At 33.7% G+C, this 17,836-nt stretch overlaps 1 protein-coding gene across 4 annotated transcripts in view; it reads left to right on the plus strand.

Moving 5' to 3' along the window:
- STARD13 (StAR related lipid transfer domain containing 13) overlaps window positions 1-17,836 on the plus strand; it is a 285,280-nt gene that overhangs the window by 184,717 nt on the left and 82,727 nt on the right. Inside the window, exon 1 of one of the 4 annotated variants that reach the window (XM_012545232.3) lies at window positions 9,235-10,410. The exons of the other annotated variants lie outside the window; for them this stretch is intronic. Within the exon in view, the coding sequence (XP_012400686.1) occupies window positions 10,404-10,410 (7 nt within the window). The 5' untranslated portion in view covers window positions 9,235-10,403. Of the gene's footprint in view, window positions 1-9,234; window positions 10,411-17,836 lie in introns of those variants that run through there. 4 annotated transcript variants of the gene reach the window in all.

Here is a 17,836-nt window from a genome sequence, read left to right on the forward strand (position 1 = left end):
TATGGAAATGGTCATTTTATTTGACATTTTGTTATATCAGGATTGAAAGAAAATAAAATTGAAGCAAATAGCCCAACATCCACTTTAGGTTGGATAGGTTTTTATCTCTCTCCTGGAGAAAAGGGAGCAAATAACTTGCCAGAATTCCATATAATAAGGCAACTAGTCATATTGCTAAAAACAAAACTAAAATCAAGGCCCGAACTTTTTGGTTCTCATGTCTCTCCCATGACCTCTGTGTAGTTTACATTTACACCCCATAAGTAAAAAGCAGAAAATTGCTCTCTGAACTTTGGTCCTAAATTATTTTTGTGGGAGGTTATTATTGGAAATATAGGAGAAGGCCTTTGTTTTCAAGTCAGCATTGATACTGAGCAGAGATATTATTCTTTTCCTGTGATCTGGCAATCAGATATTAAGTTCTACATTTCTCTCAGTTCTTTCTAAACAGAACTCTGGGATCAACCCGAAAATCACTGTGACTTCAATGAAGTCATAGGTTACTTAAATTCCAGTTTGTTTCTGCATGTTCATGGTGTAGTCAGGCAGGAAGCTGCTAAGTACTAAATCATTCCTCTAAGAGTAGAATTTATTTTCTAAATTTAAACTTGATCTTTCTCCTTCTCAACAGTCCCCTTCTCCCATTTATTCTATGCTTTGCTGCTTGTTGTTAAGAGCTGTATGCTTTGCTGTTGTCATTCCTTAGAATCTGTATCTCTGTCTTTGGAAATTAGCTGTCCAAATACATTACCTCTGCCAGTTTGAAAGTTTGCTTTAGTCATAACTATACCTTTTTCAGTTGAGCATCTGGTAAGTGTGGGAATACCAAAATTGATAAGATATATAGCATCTTATTTTCCTGAAGTTTAAAATATAATTTGCAAAGACAGGATGTAACCTGTTTTAAAAACCTGAAATTTATTTAGCAAAGCACTTTTCATAGGAGTAAGTGTTAGATATAATTTTCTCCATTTTTATAGGTGAAGAAAACTGGGCTTAGGTGAAATAATTTCCTTTTGGTCACAGACCTACTGGTGTGAAAGCCTATGGGTTATTATAGTGGCACCCAGCAATTGTTTAATGGATTTCCTAAACATCTGCATCTCTTCTTGTATCTTCTCCCCTTTTCTTCATTTCTGCAAATTCTGTTGGAGAAGATAGAGTTTTGTATTTGAATCTAAAAGTGTTGTGTATGGTTTTGATAGCTAACAATCAATTGTATCTTCCCAATCAATTGTATCTTCCCAAATGCTTTGTGTATGTGTGTGTGTGTGTGTGTGTGTGTGTGTGTGTGTTTTGTGTGCATGCATGCATCTAGGATTTTTTTTTCCTTTTCCATTTGTGAATGATAATAGTGAGAATGACCTTAATAGTGGTCATTTCTGAATTATTAATGATCATTTGGAGGATAATGGCCTGATTCTGTTTCTCCAACTATGAACTTCTCTCAGGTGATCAATCCAAAGGAAATACTGAATACTTTGCCCAGTTTAAGTATTTGTTTTCTTATACACCCTTCCACCTCCAGGACTAAAAAATAATCTGGTGTAAGTCAGATATTAGGGATATTTTCCCCTTAAAGTACTGATACTTTATATGTTTGAACATATCTTCACTATTCATATTAGAACACATCATGCATACCAGTTGCTAAATGTGCTCATTAATTGATGAATACTTTGTAAACTACAAATAAAAGAATATTATGTACTAAATTTTAGTAATCATTCTAATTTTAATAGTCACCCTAAAAGTAACTGCTTATGGGAGAATTTGTTGTCATTCCTAAAGTGCCACATTGTATATGTAAGTTTTATTCTGTTTTGTTAAACACTCATGTTATATGAAATATGGCATATTGTAATGCAAAATTATTTGAAGAACCAATATAATATCAAGTGATTTAATTAATTATTTACCACTTAAATTGAATAAATGTCATTTAAATCTAAAAATTCATCCTACCCTAGTTGTATAGTCAAAACTTGAACTGAAACTGCTCCTTTATTTGGAAGTGTTCAGGTGCAGCAACTAAAAATAGTCTATTAATAAGCATTACCAGTTTGGGAGGGTCCTTGGACACTCCCTAAAGTACACAAGGTACTTAGCAATATACCATTCCAGAGAAATACTAGCGTTCAAAAAAAGAGGGTCAAGGTTTAAATTTAATCACTCCGAACAGAAGGGAACTCTCTCTCCCTTAGGAATTTCCTTTAACACTTTTAAAAATTAATTTTCAATATTACTTTGCATAGGATTTAGGCTATATGCTACTTTTAGCACAGCTATGTGTGATAGATTTTTTATGGCTTACACTAAACCAGAAGTTCCTTGAAAAAAAGAAAGTTCCTTTCTCTTCTATATTCCATTTCCCTCAAGGAGTTAACAAAATGTTGTAGGTGTTCAAAAAATATTTGTTGAATGGATTAATGGAAATAAAAGCTCCTAGACTACTCAAGGTCAAGATAAAAGAAATCAAAGAGGAAGGAATAAGCCAGAGACCATCATTGTCCAAGATGTAGATCTAGAACTATCACTTGATATCAGTAGTTCATAACTAACAACCTTATCATGTACATATGGGTGGGTGGGTGTGTGCTCAAGCGTGCCCATGCTCTTCATGGAACAATCAGAAATCAGATATACTTAGGACCTATGAATATGAAGAGCCTCCAGAAGGAGATTTTTCAGCCAGGAGGCAATACTATAATTCATGTCGTAGGCACTCATTTTACTGGAAAGAGTCACTTTGCTTGTGTTAAAATGGGCCATAGCTCATTGTACTTAGAATTTACCTACTCAAAAAGGAGGAAAGATTCTGGATTATACCCAGATATAAAGCTTTAGAAAATTAATACTTCATAGAAAGGTAGCATGGAGTCACCTTCTATTAGTTTTTGTTGTTCATTCGTTTTCACACGTATCTAACTTTTCATAATACCTTTTTGGGGTTTTCTTGGCAGAGGCACTAGGAGTGTTTTGCCATTTCCTTCTCCACTTCATTTTATAGATGAGGAAACTGAGGCAAATAAAGTAAAATGACTTTCCCAAGATCATAATACTAGTATGTGTATGAGAGCAGATTTGAACTAAGGAGGAGTCTTCCTGGCTTTAGACCTGGCAGTCTATTCACTGTGCCACTTAACTGTTCTTTCTTCTGTAAAAGCAACAGATCTTGTTAAAATAATGGATACCCAGGTTAAAAAAAAAATGACAACATAAAATTTTAGTATCTGGCACAGAGCAGGTGCTATATATATTGATTTCCTTCCCCTAACAAAGAAACTTGTCATTTGCAATAGAAATTCAAGATAATCCAAATATTGCTACTTACAAGCATTTTCCTTACACAATATTTTGACATCAGGACAATTAGTTTTGTCTTCATTTTACGAATTAGAATCCTAAGACTCTAGGAAGTAAGGTGAATTGATCATCATCACCTGTCAGATCACTCAAAAGTAACTAAGATAGGATTTAAACTCTGGGACCAGCATTCTGTTGATTAATTCACATTAGTTCTTATTCTTTATAAAACATTGACTTCAGAATCTTTCTTTTGTAGCTCCAGTTATTAGCACAGTGCCTGGCACATAGTAGGCACTTAGTAAAGGCTTATTGATTGATTAATCACACCACTCTTCATGATAAAGTAAAAAGCACACTCGGTATGTTTAAGACCCATGTATCAGATTGAAGAAAAATGCTACTATTGAACTCTTCTACTTTGGAAATGTCTCTGAAATTCCAGTAGAAAGAAAAGACCAAGAACAGGACCAAGTATCCGAGTTAACTCTGAACTTCCTGACTTTGTTAGTTTAGGACATCCCCATAGTATCGTTTCAACATAGTTATTGATGTATGAGCAAACTTTCACTTGGAATTTCCTTTTGAAGTCTACTGAGAATTTAAATCAGAACCATATGATTCTTTCTTATCTAGATTATAAAGAAGATGACATGAGGAATGTCAAATCAAAAGTACTTTGAAAAAGATTCTTTAGGACGAGTGTTCCGTTGACAATCCTTATTTAGAATAAGAGCTTTCAGAGAAGTTGGGTGTGTTTCTTTTATTAGGCCCATAATTATGAAGACTTCAATTGGTAAATTAAAGTTTTTTAAAAGTGTCCTAAATACTAGTACCTTTCATTGATAGTCCTATCATTTTTAATATACCACTGAATTCAAGTAAAAATTAGTGCTTTCACTCTTTTATAGCTTTAAATTGGCAATATGTAGGTATGACAGCCTTTTCTAGGGCAATAGGTGTAATTCAATTCAATGAGGACTTTTCATCTCCCACTAAGCAACCTAGTGGTTTAATGGATAGAGAGTTAGATTTGGGATGAAGAAGACCTAAATTCAAATCCTGATTTAGAGATTTCCTAACTGTTTGACCCTGGGCAATACATTTAACCTGCCTTAGCCTCAGGTTCCTAATCTAAGAAATGGGTGTTATAATAATAATAATACCTACTTTCCAGAGTTGTTGATCAAAGGAAATAATATAGGTAAAATATTTTGCAAACCCCAAAGCACTGTATAAATACTATTATTATTGTTGTCATGTGTAAGGTTTTTTTTTTTTTTTTTAGTTTATCTTTTAGTTAGTTTATGGAGGTATAAGAATGAGAGACAGAGTCCTTGCTCTCAAGCCTCCATATATTCAAGAAGAGACTGTATTTATTGAGCATCTATTATATTCCAAGCATTAAACACTTTATAACTATTTCATTTGATACTCACCACAACCCTGTGAAATAGATTTTTTATTATACCCATTTTACATTGGACGAACCTGGCTTGCTTATGGTTATACGGCTATTAAGAGTCTGAGGCTGAATTCAAGCTCAAGTTTTCCCGATTCAAAGCCCAATATTCTATGCATTGTATCACTTAGCTGTCTCATTATTATTAGGATGCTAAGTTAAATAAGGGATGAGGCATAAAACAGGATTCCAAGCAAAGTAATTTCTATACCACTGGAGGGAGCCTCCCAGGAGTTTTAGTACAATTTGAGGAGGAAAAGAAGGCTTCACCAAGAAGATGGTAGCCCAAATTGAGCAATGAAGGCAAAAAAATCTCTGTTGGCCAAAATGACAAGAGAATGTATTCTATGTAAGGGGAATGGCCCTTCACAATACATAAAAATGAGAGAATAGCTATTTATTTGAAGGGTAAGAACATGTAATAAAACTGTAAAGGTGGATTGGAGACCAATTTTAGGGTTCCTATATCCCATAGGGAATAAGGAGCTACTGAAGAATTGTGGACAGTAAATGTTGAAATCAGGTCTGATTATTTTATTTTGGCAATTATGCAAATAATGAAGTAGAAATGGGGAGATTAAGTTAGTCTAAATGACATGTGAAAATCTCAGCTAGCATATTGGCAGTATGCTCAGAGAAAAGAGAATGGACATTAAATGAATGTTGTTTATCTTTTACCTGACCGTATTTATTGGTGAAGGACAGAGGTTGGAAGTCTTCCATTCAGCCCTGCAAGTTATGCATTCCTTAATAACAGAGGGTACTAGGGGAGCACCTTTTAAGTGGTAATGTTTGTCTCATTAAACTCTGACTCCTACTCTGCACGGTGCATTTCAATGAAGTTATACTGATGTAGTATATTGGAGTCCATAACAAAAGCATGGATACATATATACATATATATACATATACATATACATATATATATATATATATATATATATATATATATATGAAATATCAAACCCTAGACATAGTGAACTTCACCATCATTTACTCCCATCAATACTTAGCGAGCATGCCCAGAATTTTTCCACTCATGTTCTTTTAGATGGTGATCAGTGTCTAGTGAGTTAAGGTAACTTAGATCTTGGGGCATTTAATCTTTTAGGTCTTCAATTTTCATCTATAAAATTATGGACTTGGACCATCTGATAATAAAGTTATTTCTAACTCTTAATATTCTGTCATTCTCTGATTTCAAGAGCATTAGTCTTTCCTTTGACATTCAGTGGTAATTCCATTCCTGGAAGACTTAAAAAATTAACAAAAAGTCTGACATCTTCCTCTTTTTATACTCTTAAACCATTTTTAAGCCTAGAATTTTTCTGGATTTCAAGTAAAGCTCTCTTTTTGATAAAGTTTTACATTTTCTCTCCCATGTTTGTAAAGGAATCTTTTGTTATCTATCTTGAGGGTATTTTGCATATACTTTTGCATTAAAGTCAACTCAATCAACACAGCTAATGCAAAGTGTATTCTAACTCCAAAAAGTATACCTGCCTTCCATTCCTTTTGTGTTTGAATGAGATCAGCTTTCACAAAAGTAAAGTCATACTCTTTCCTATTATATTCTTTTAACCAAACATTGTGCTTTTAAATAAAGGAGATTCAGTCTTTTGGGATGAATGACTATAAGCATTAAAACTTATGGAAACCTTTTAAAAATATTTTACTTGCTACCTAACTTGGAAAATTTTTGTTCACTATTCTTTCCTATTGTAGAATTTATCCACTCCATATTTTGAAAAAACACTAGGGCTATTCGTAATTGAAATTCTCTAATCTATGTATAAATACATTTTAAATCATAGTCTGGCAGAGTGATAAAATGTACCAAAGTCTGACATATCAGTTGACTGCAATATCAATCATGAAAAAATGCATCATCCAGTGCTGTGGGTGTAAAAGGACAAAACCTCTGTAGGACCAAGTTCAATCTCCTCCTCTTAGAAAAAGGTATTTTGATTATTTTAAAATGTGTACATTTACTTTTAAATTATTGGGATAAGAACTTAATTTCAAATTGGGAATAGCTCAAACAAAATGAGAGCAATTACATAGTAATCATATCGGTGACATTCCATTGGGCATTATAAAACTACTAGAAAGGACTCTACACGTGCTGCCTCTGATTCACATCTTAATCTCTTGCCATCTGGCTTCCAATTCCATTATTAGAATAAGGACTACTCCCTCCAATGTAGTTTCATGACCTCTTCTCAGACTTCATCCTTCTTTGACCTCTCTCCAGCATCTAACTCTTGTTAGCTCCTCTCTCCTCCTACATTCTTCCTCCTTCCTTGGCTCCTGTGACAATTGTTGTCTCTTTAATAGCCTCCTATTTGGCTGAATGTTCCTTTTTAAATTCTCTTTGTGGAATTATAAGCCCTTTCTTTCTATTCACATAACTTCTGCCATAGTTCAGACTGTCATCATCTCTTTCCTAGACTATTACAAATAGCCTGCAACTGGTCTCTCTTACCTCCAATTTCTTCTCTTCATAGAACTGCCAAATGATATTCCTGAAGCCTCAACAAAGCATAAACAAAATTTTTCAGTTCTTTCTTACCACTAGGAAAAAACACAAATTCCCCCACCTGTTTTTAAAAGCCCTTCATAATCTGGTTTTAATTTATATTCTCAAATTTTGGTTTCACACACACACATTGTTCTCCTCCATTTATTCTCTGATCCAATAAAATTGACCCACTAGACATCTCCCTGCCTCTCTGCAAGTGTTCTCCCATATCTAAAATGTACTCAAATCTCATTTCTGTCTAATAGAATATGCAGCTTCCTTCAAAATATAGTTTGGATGCTGTCTATACCAAAGTTTCTTAAACTGTGGGTTTATGTGTGTCATGTGTGGTTTTTTGTGTGTTTTATGTCACTGAATGTGAAAAATTTGGCAGCAGTAAAAAGTATCAAATATCTAAGATTTATTTTTTTTGTAAAAATAAACAAGCACATCCATTTCATTAGTATGCAAAATTGCTTTCCTCTTTAATACATAGTAAAATTATATGTGTACCAAAGAATTGTTTTAAAATAAATTTCTTTATGATTTTTACTATGAATAAATGTTTGATTTGTATGCCTATTTTATATATCTTTATACCTGGCGTTGTTTAAAATTTCTTGGTCACAAAATTGCTTCTAGAGGAAAAAGTTTAAGCCCTGGTCTGTACTCTTCAAAGTCTTTCCTGATCCCAACCTAGTCCCAGTAATTAGCACTTTTTTCCTTTTGAGATTATTTTATATTACTTTGTATGTATTTTGCACATTCATTTACTTATGAATACATTATATCCCCCTTCCTTGCTAGAACTTTGACTTCTTGATGGCAGGAACTTTCTTGCTACTGTGTTACTTGTCTTGCACGTTTTAGGTAGGAAGTGTTTATTGAATTGAATAAAATGTAGCAAGCCTGATTCTGTAGCTGCAAAGAGTTAATAAAAAACTTCATTGTTTGAATTGGACATGATAGTTTTTTTGTTGGCCAGGAAAGAGATGATGGCTCTAAAGTCAAAGCCCTGAGCCAATGTTGCAGTCAGTCTTGGTGCTCTTAGATAAATGCCCTGTAAATATTTCATATTAACCTTTTTACTCTTCTGCCAGTAAATAAAGATATTGATGATTTAGCTTTTTTAAACTGGCCAGCTAATAAAATTATACTCACATAAATATTTTTTGTGGATTATATTAAATAAGTTATTGTTGTTCTGTTGTTTTCCATTGTGTCCAACTCTTTGTGACCCCATTTGAGATTTTCTTTACAAAGATACTAGAGTGATTTGCCATTTCCCTCTCTACTTCATTTTACACATGAGAAAACTGAGGCAAGCAGTGTTAAATGACTTGCCCAGGGTCACAGAGCTAGTAAGTGTCTAAGGCCAGAATTGAATGCAGATCTTCTTGATTCCAAACCTGGTACCATCAAGCTACCTTAATTAAATAAATTAAATTAAATAATTACATATATACTGGTTTTACTGATGGATACATTCCATCTAATGGGAAACCAAAGACATAAATTACTGAATTCAAAATTAAATTTAATGGAAAGTAATGTATTTCTCTTACCACGTTTCTCAAGATTTAGAAATTGAATAAAGTTTAACTATTTGAATTTGGGAGTGGGGAGAGTATGCTAAGGTATTATATGATCCTGTTGGCCAATATATCCTTTCTGATGAGGAATATCTTAGATCAGAATAGCTTTGGGACATGAGAATGCTCATGCAATAGTTGGAATAAATCTGAACAAAAAAATTCTTCACATACATGAAGATGTTTACATGTTTACATATGATTTGGCAGCTAAGTGACATGGTGAAATACAGTGCTGGACCCGAAGCCTTCCTGAGTTTCAATCTGGCCTCAGACACTTTCTAGCAGTGTGACCTGGGCAAGTCACTTAACTCTGTTTGCCCCAGTTGTAACTGTAACATGAGCTGGAGAAGGAAATGGCAAAGCACTCTAATATCTTTGCTAAGAAAATCCCTAAGATTTAATGGTTATAGAAAAGGTTGTTATGGTGGAAATGCAGAAACTTTTCTGATGATGCACTCTAGATTGTTAGACTTGTCAAATCACCAGCTCTGGCAAAAGAACTAGAGATTTGATTTTTATCTAATCAATTTATCTAATCAGTCAGATATTTATCTAATCAGTGATCCAGTCTAAATTTGCTTAATAATACTTTTACTACCTACCTTCACAAGGTTCCAGGAGGAAAATGCATTGAACAGAGCTATATAAATAAGTTATAATTTTGTTAGACTATAATATCTGTGAGAACAGGATCATGTCTTTTCTGAACTCTGTCCCTAGATCTGCACTTAATGCATGCTGATTGAATTGAATAGTCATTGGGCCCAGACAGTAGCACCCCAGTCCTTCAAAGCATATATCTGGGATACTAATTACTCAGGGATAAACCTTTCAGTTATATTCTTGTAGTTATATATTAGAAAACAAGAATATATGTCTCTTATGGCTTCAGTTCAAGCTCCTGTCCTCAAGCCTTCTATCTCTATTTCCTGATTAGACATGTCTGCTAAAAACTCAACTTTCCTGGTATTGGATAGCAACTGATAGCTTAGCCTTTTCAAAAAGCTGGAGATATACATGTAATTGTCTGTCCATGCAGCATCCCATTTAAATACTACACATCCTTAATTGGAACAGTATGTACAAAATAAGCAGGAAGAATAAAGAACTCCTTCTGCCTCATGGAAAACATGAGTCAAAACAATCTGGTTAATAAGTATTTGACTGGCAGAAAATAACTTTTCTGTTTGAGTTTTCTATGGGATTATAGATTTGGGAGTTTATGAATTTTATTTTTCATTGCTGAAGATATTTACATAAGACTAGGAATTTTGTTCCTAAAGAGCTCTATTGATCAAGCTGTCACTAGGTAATCATTTCTATCTTTGCAGGGAGTTTAGATCAATGGGTAAAAAACCCTTCCACTGGTTTCTGGCTTCAAAGAAGTTTTGTCTGTTGTGGAAGGCCTAGAAAAAAAGCAGTCCCAAATGGATATAATTGCACAAATCGGAGGATCGGAGAATTTAGAGCAGACACGGACCTTAGATGTCATCTAGTTCAATCCCATTATTATACAAATATGAAAGGTAAGGTCCAGACCATGAAGTGAAGAACCTTTGTATCACAGAGTTGGAGATCACAGAAGAAATAGGAAATTTCTTCAGAATTCTGATCCAAATAAAAATATTTGTATGTGGCTTCCATGAGTTTTACTCCTTTATTTTGTAAATGTCACTTTGGAAGATAGTGACCACATTGTGTAAAAAGCCAAAGTCCAAGTACAGGTTAAGATCTCTGAAAACAAAGGATAATTTCAACTGATAACTATAAAATTATAGTGACAAACATTAGTAAAATCTTTTAAAAGGCAGACATCATGATCTGAAATCTAATGTTTCCACCTACTGCTTTTCAATATGATTTCACTATCTATTCTTACATTATAATAAAATGTGTAGTTATTTTATAATCTCTCAAATATAATTAATAGTAATGATGATGATAATAACAGCCAGCATTTATATAATAGTTATATTGCCAGAGATAGTGCTGAGTGCTTTACAATTATCTCATTTGATTTTCACAACCAGCTGGGTAGGCAGGTACTATTATTATCCCCATTTTATAGAAGAGGAAACTGAGGCAAACATAAGTTAAGTGGAATGCCCAGGGTCATATTTCAGAGGGGGAGGATCCTGAACAAGTTATTGAAATAACAAGTTATTTAGTTTGATCTCTAAGAGAAATGAATTGCCCACTGAGCTGCCCTGATAGAGAGAATTTCTACAATGGCATCAGTTATTGTATTCATTAAGATCACAAGTAGGAGGAGCCAGGTGGCAGAGTAGTCCTGGAATTGGTAGGTCCTAAATTTAAATCTGACCTCAGACACTTATTATTATTGTAATGTTGGGCAAGTCACTTAACCCCAGTTACTTCCCCATTCCCCCCCCCCCCACACACAAAAAAATCACATGTCCAAAACAAAGCAAAAAGATTTCCATAAATATTGTGTAAGTATTTTATCTAATATATTTTAATTGTATCTTTATTCCTTAATTTTAAAAAGATGTTCTCTGAGTAGATTGAAAGTATACTATACAGAATCAGAATAATAGAGTAGCTTTTTAGACTACAAGAATTTTGATGATAATTTGTATTTATAGATATTAACGAGAGGCAGCATGGTATAGTAGATATAGAGCTAGCCTCAATCAAAGATGCCTGCCCTTAAGTCTTATTGTGAAAGTAGACTGCTAGATGACACAATAGAAAGCTGGTTCTGGAGTCAGGAAGACCTGAATGCAAATCCTGCATCAAAAGCCATACTAGCTGTGAGACCCTAAGCAAGTCTCCAACCTGTAATGGCTGCCAAGCAACTCTCTGAGCCTACAAGTTACATTGAAAGGAAATTTACATATCTTAAGAGTTTCCAAAAGCAATGTAATCACAAGGCCAGTCCCTGTCTCTATTTAATAATCATAACAGTGATTACAGATTTCACTTTTTCATATAGCCATTCATGGAATGAACAGATATCTAAATAGTAGTAATGAACAATACCAGAGTAGTAGTGTGGCCACAGAGATTATAATAATAACTAACATTTATATGGTACCTACTATGTGCCAGGTGCTAATGTTGAATACTTTATAATTATTATCTCATTTGATCCTCATAACAATCCTGGAAAGTAGGTACTATTATTTATGTTATCACTCTAGGGAAATTATATCTGAAGACAAAGAAGCAGTATTTCCATTAATTTTATTAATTATTTTAATTCAGTTATATATATTACCTTAAAGCAATTGCTATGGGCCTGTTGAAATTTTAATACTTTTTATACACCGCAAGACTGGTGATTGTGACTACTGCAGACATCTTGTGGGGTTTAATTCATACTGTGTTGGTACCAGTGAGAGTTTTCAAAACCTGTGTGCCCACAGATATAACTGGTTTGAATGAGAGAGAGAGAGAGAGAGAGAGAGAGAGAGCACGCACATGCAAGAGAGAGCAAGAAAAAACATTCAAACCTCCTTTTCTGAACTGTGCTGAAATGCAAATGACATGATTTTGAAAGTAAGTGGAATTGCCAGAGTATATAGATGGAAATGTTCTTGATGGTAATGAGAAGGTTTGAAGCATTGAAGTCAGCTTGCTGTGATGCACCATGAGATACCATGAAGTCACAATAAATGAATTGGAAAATACAAGGTTGGAACATTCCACTAATGTAACAGAACCAAGGTCAGAAGTCAGATCCCTCTGAGAATTGTTCTTTAGCTACCTCCTGCCTCTTTACCAGCCATTTAGTAAATACTTTGACCTTATTAGTTCATCGGGTCACTGTAAATCCATCAACATTTCTAGTAAATGAACTCTAATCACATATACTGCTTCTGGCTGAAAGCAGATCTTAGAGGATAGTGTTATTTAGAATAAAGACCCTAGGTAGCAGTCAGATTATTAACAGTATTTTTTGCCTACATTCTCCAACCTGACTTAAAGGAAATAATTTAACTTAAAGGTTCAGGTATCTAAAAAGAAGATACCTGAATCTTTAACAGAGGGGGAAAAAATCTCACTTTTGATGGCTTCTGAAATTAATTTATTCAGCTGATTCTTTATGTTGGATCAATCTATAAATATTTATTTGAATATCTACTAGTTATATAACAGTATGCTTCTGATATGTTTACTGTGCTTAAGGAATGTGTAGGGGTCATGTTAAAATAAGAGAGATCATAAGTCATCCAGTTCATTCTCCTCTTTTTACAGATTGGGAAACTGAGGCAGACAAGTTTAATGTCTTCCTCAAAGTAATATAGGTAATAAGTAATAGAAGTCTGATTTCAGGTTGGGCCTCTGCTTCCAAATTCAGAAGTTTTTCACTTTTTTAGTTGATGAATTAAGATTAATCTTCTCCAAAAATAACTAAAAATATAAGGCAGTAAATTATTAATACCAAAGGTTTGGATAGTGAAGGGTCTTAAGTTTATCCCATATGGGAATTGATGGAAGGAAATGGGTATTCTAGGGAAGAGAAGACTCAGAGGAGATAAAACTGTCTTCAAATATATGAAAAGCTTGTCACATGGAAAATCTAGCAGAAAGAATGATGAATTTGTAGTTTGAGATACTTATGGAACAGGCAGCTTAAAGTGTCTATTTGGCAGTTGAAGATTTGCTACTAGAATACAGAGGAGAAAGTAGCACTGATTGTGTAGTTCTAGGAATATCTAATCTAATTAATGATCTAATGACCATTAAACTCATTCCATATCCTTTTAATCATCTAATCTTGTAGATTTTCTTAATCTTCAAATGTCTTTTGTTATTTTATTCACTCAAGTTATACAATTATTTGACTATTAGCATTACCTTATTATATTGCTGTATTCTAGCCAAGGATATTGAATTTTTTTTTAATTATTTAGGTCTTTTTCCCTAAATTTCTGTAAATCCTGTATGTCTTTGTAGGTTAATTTTTACAAATTTGGTTCATTTTTTTAAAAACTTAAATGGGACTTCTCTTATCATTTCCTCTTGAACATTTTTTGCAGTTATTCTAGATTATTTGTTTATTTATTTATTTTTTCAGTGTGGTTTTTTTTTAAATAACTTTTTATTGACAGAACCCATGCCAGTGTAATTTTTTACATTATCCCTTGCACTCACTTCTGTTCTGATTTTTCCCCTCCCTCCCCCAGATGGCAAGCAGTCCTATACATGTTAAATAGATTATAGTAGATCTTGGATACAATATATGTGTGCAGAACCGACAGTTTTCTTGTTGCTCAGGGAGAATTGGATTTAGAAGGTATAAATAACCTGGGAAGAAGAACAAAAATGCAAGCAGTTTACATTCATTTCCTAGTGTTCTTTCTTTGGGTGTAGCTGCTTCTGTCTATCCTTGATCAATTGAAACTAAGTTAGATCTTGTCTTTGTTGAAAAAAACCAATTCCATGAGGTATATAATGATTTCTTGGTTCTGCATTAGCAAATGTTTAACAAAATGAATTGAAATATAGTGTTATTGCTGTTCAGTTGTTTCAGTTGTGTTCTACTATTTGTGACCCCCTATAGGGTTTTCTTGGAAAAGATACTGGAGTTGGATTTGGCATTTCCTTCTTCAGTTCATTTTACAGATGAGGAAACTGAGGCAAATAAGGTTAAGTGAGCTGCCCAGGGTCACACAACTAGTGGGTGTCTGAAGCTGAATTTGAACTCTTCTTCTTGACTACAGACCTAGTGTTCTATCCACTGAGCCTACCTACTTGTTCTTAAAAATATAATACAACATAGATCATGTTAATTTGTGGTTTTCTAAGCCTGAGGGGAATCCATTTCTGTTTTCACTTCTGCTTTGTGACATCATTCTCATCATCACTAACATTTATATAGAGCTTTTGGGTTTACAGAGAGCTTTACAAATCTAATCTGATTTTATCCTCACAGCAACCATGGGAGATACATGTTCCCCATTTTATTATTATTCCCATTTTGCATATGAGGAAAGTGAGGCAGCCAGAGATTAACCAGAGTTACAGAGTTAGTAAGTGCCTTGGGCAATATTTGAACAGATTTTCCTGACTGCTGCTCCACCTAGCTATCTATGTTACTGAATAGATTATTTGTTAAAAAATAATTTGTTTTTACAGTGTTTGGAAGTTTATAAAGCAATCCTCCCCTCTGCCTTGAGGTAGAATGCAAATGTTATAACTCCCATTTAATAGGAAGAGGATCTTTGCAACATTTTGTTCAAGGTTTAATAGCTTAAAACTGAATTAAGACTTTTGTATTGTCCAATGTATACATATGTAGATATATGTCTATATTCTACAATTATACACCTATATATTTCTTATATTACAAGTGCATATGTGTACATGTGTCTAGATGCATATTTTATGTTATTGTTCAGTCGTTTCAGCCTCATCTAATTGTTCATGATCCCATTGTGGATTTTCTTAGGAAAGATAGTGGAATAATTTACTATTTTCTTTTTCAGTTTATTTTGTAGATCAGGAACCTGAGGCAAACTGGGTCAACTGATTTCCCCAAGGTCATATAGTATCTACAGCCCTGTTTGAACTCAAGAAGATGTCTTTCTGACTCTTCTCGAGTCAGAGCCAGACTTCTCTCCACTGTGCCAATAGCTGCCCTACATATAAAGACACATTCATAATTACTTATATCTGTATGTGTTTATGGCAGCTTCACTATATAAAATACATGTGTCTGAAAGTAAATAAAACATCCTTTTTAAAAAATACTACATGTCAGACCTTTTATAGATTTTGATTAGATTCTCTTCCCTATTTCATCTGAATTAGAGAGTTTCTACATTATCCAAAAGAATGCAGACTATTTTAATTCTGTTCTTGATATTCTAGATGCCTGTTAATAACATATATTTAGCAAACTTTAAAATTTAGGCCATGTTGTAAATGGCTTATTTAAAGTACAAATAACCATTCTTCTGAGCAGAAAAAAATCATTAGGAAAGGCAGAGTATTTTCTAAGGTTTTTATTTCAGGAATTCTGTGATCTTCTTTTCATGAAGTGTTTCATTTTTCAATCAGTCATGACCCAGTGTTAATGGAGCTTCACAAATCTTTCTCCGTTAATTCTTTTGCTTAGTCTGTAGAGCCACTCCTTTTCCCCAGAAGAGAGGTCAAATGAACAAGTTCTCAGAAGTTCAGAGTTTTACAAAGAGCAAGCATTTTGGTCCTTTCAACTTCTTGCCCCTTTCCCATAAGTCTTATATTCTGTGGTAAATATCATTTATTTAATGAAGCTGCTGTCAATGAGGGTGGGGTAGGGTGGGGTTGAAACCTCAAGGTAGAGGACGGAATACAACAGTTATTAGGAGAATAGCAAAATCCATATAAGGAATACTTTCCTTCCCTTTCTCCTGAGAAATCAGAATTTCTCCCAAGAAGGGGAAAGTAGTGAGGTCCTAGGCTCAGATAAATAAAACTGGTTCCAGCAAGGCAAAACATGAACCAAGCTTGACTTGTGTGTGGTTTTGCTAGAGCGCCACACTGTATTTAGCTTCCAGCAATAAGTTCTCAAGAACAGAAGTACTGAATAGCTTTCTTTCATCATGGCTGCAACAGAGATAGTTGTATGTACTATAAGTGCTATCAAAAATGGGATCTTTAATAATTCTTAAAGATTGTATATATTGTGATAGCTATTTAGTGTACAATTTTTAAAAATAATTTTTCTAGTTAGTTTCTAAAATTTCATTTAAATTACATCTTTTTTGAAAAGCTAATACTGGTAATAATGTTGCCTTTTTAACCCCAGATTTGTTTTTGGTAACTCAGTGTGATATACCCTTTAAAAAAAAAGCATTAATGCAGATTTTATTGGGAGCAGTTGTAAATGGTAACATAATTAGAAGGAATGGCAGGGCTTTTTCCAATTTGAATTCATAGTCTACAATCAAATTTGATGATGGCTAATTATGTTAAATTATTATGTTTGTGTCACTAGTTTTTAGGAAAAGAATTTATTATTCTCTAGTTGATTTCTAAAGGTACTATAGTTTATCGAAAGTGTATTTCACAGTTATTTGGAGTGCTCAGTTTAAAAAGCCACTTTTGAAGTTCAAAGGGAAACACAGACGAGAAAGACAAGATTTGAAAGTAATGTTGAATTTATTATAAACTAAAAAAAGGGGAGAAAAACAGTCTACGTGTAATAGTGATTTGTAGTTTCTAATATAATCTTCTTTTTCTATTGTATACTGTATATAAAAATGTTCTCTGTTAAATTACAAAATACAATTTTAAATTTAAAAATTTGAGAACTATTTCCTATAAAGACATTAGTAAGGTGAGGTAATATGGCATAGTGGAGTGGAGAAAGCCTAAGGCCAAAGCCCAGCTCTGTCACTTTTACGTATATGATCTTGGATAAACACCTTACCTTGTTGAGCCTGATTTCTTCATCTACAAAATAGTAGGTTGGACCAGATGATCTCTAAAGACTTATTACTTTGAAATCTGTGATCCTCTTATAATAACTCCATAACTCCTGCCTAGCTATCCTTACTTGGCCTTCCCTTGACCTCCATTCTTCCCCATTCCTTATTCTTCTCTTTTAAGTTTCTTTTTATCTCTGAATAATAGTCTGTTCTTTCTCTGTTCCTTTGTCTATTTGGAATTTTTTTTCTTTTTATTCAAGTCACTGCCTTTCCCTTCTTGGTCTCTTTTAAATTGATAACTATGGGATTTTGCCAATCTGGACTTTCTTTACCTTCACTCTAAAATTAAGGGGATAGGCTAGATGGTTTCTGGATCTGTGATCCTACAATCCTATCTTTACTGGAAATCCTGTTGATGAGGTTTTCAATGTTAAGTGTGGTTAGCAGAAGAATTGATAAAAATTAATCCCAGAGGCAGATGGGGAGAAGGCTCTGATAGAGATCAATATAGCTTCATGGTCCCATCCTCTGGAGAGGTTGTCCATTCTGAAATCCAAATTATATCAAATTC

The sequence above is a fragment of the Sarcophilus harrisii genome, chromosome 3 (assembly GCF_902635505.1).
Source record: "Sarcophilus harrisii chromosome 3, mSarHar1.11, whole genome shotgun sequence".
NCBI lineage: Eukaryota > Metazoa > Chordata > Mammalia > Dasyuromorphia > Dasyuridae > Sarcophilus > Sarcophilus harrisii.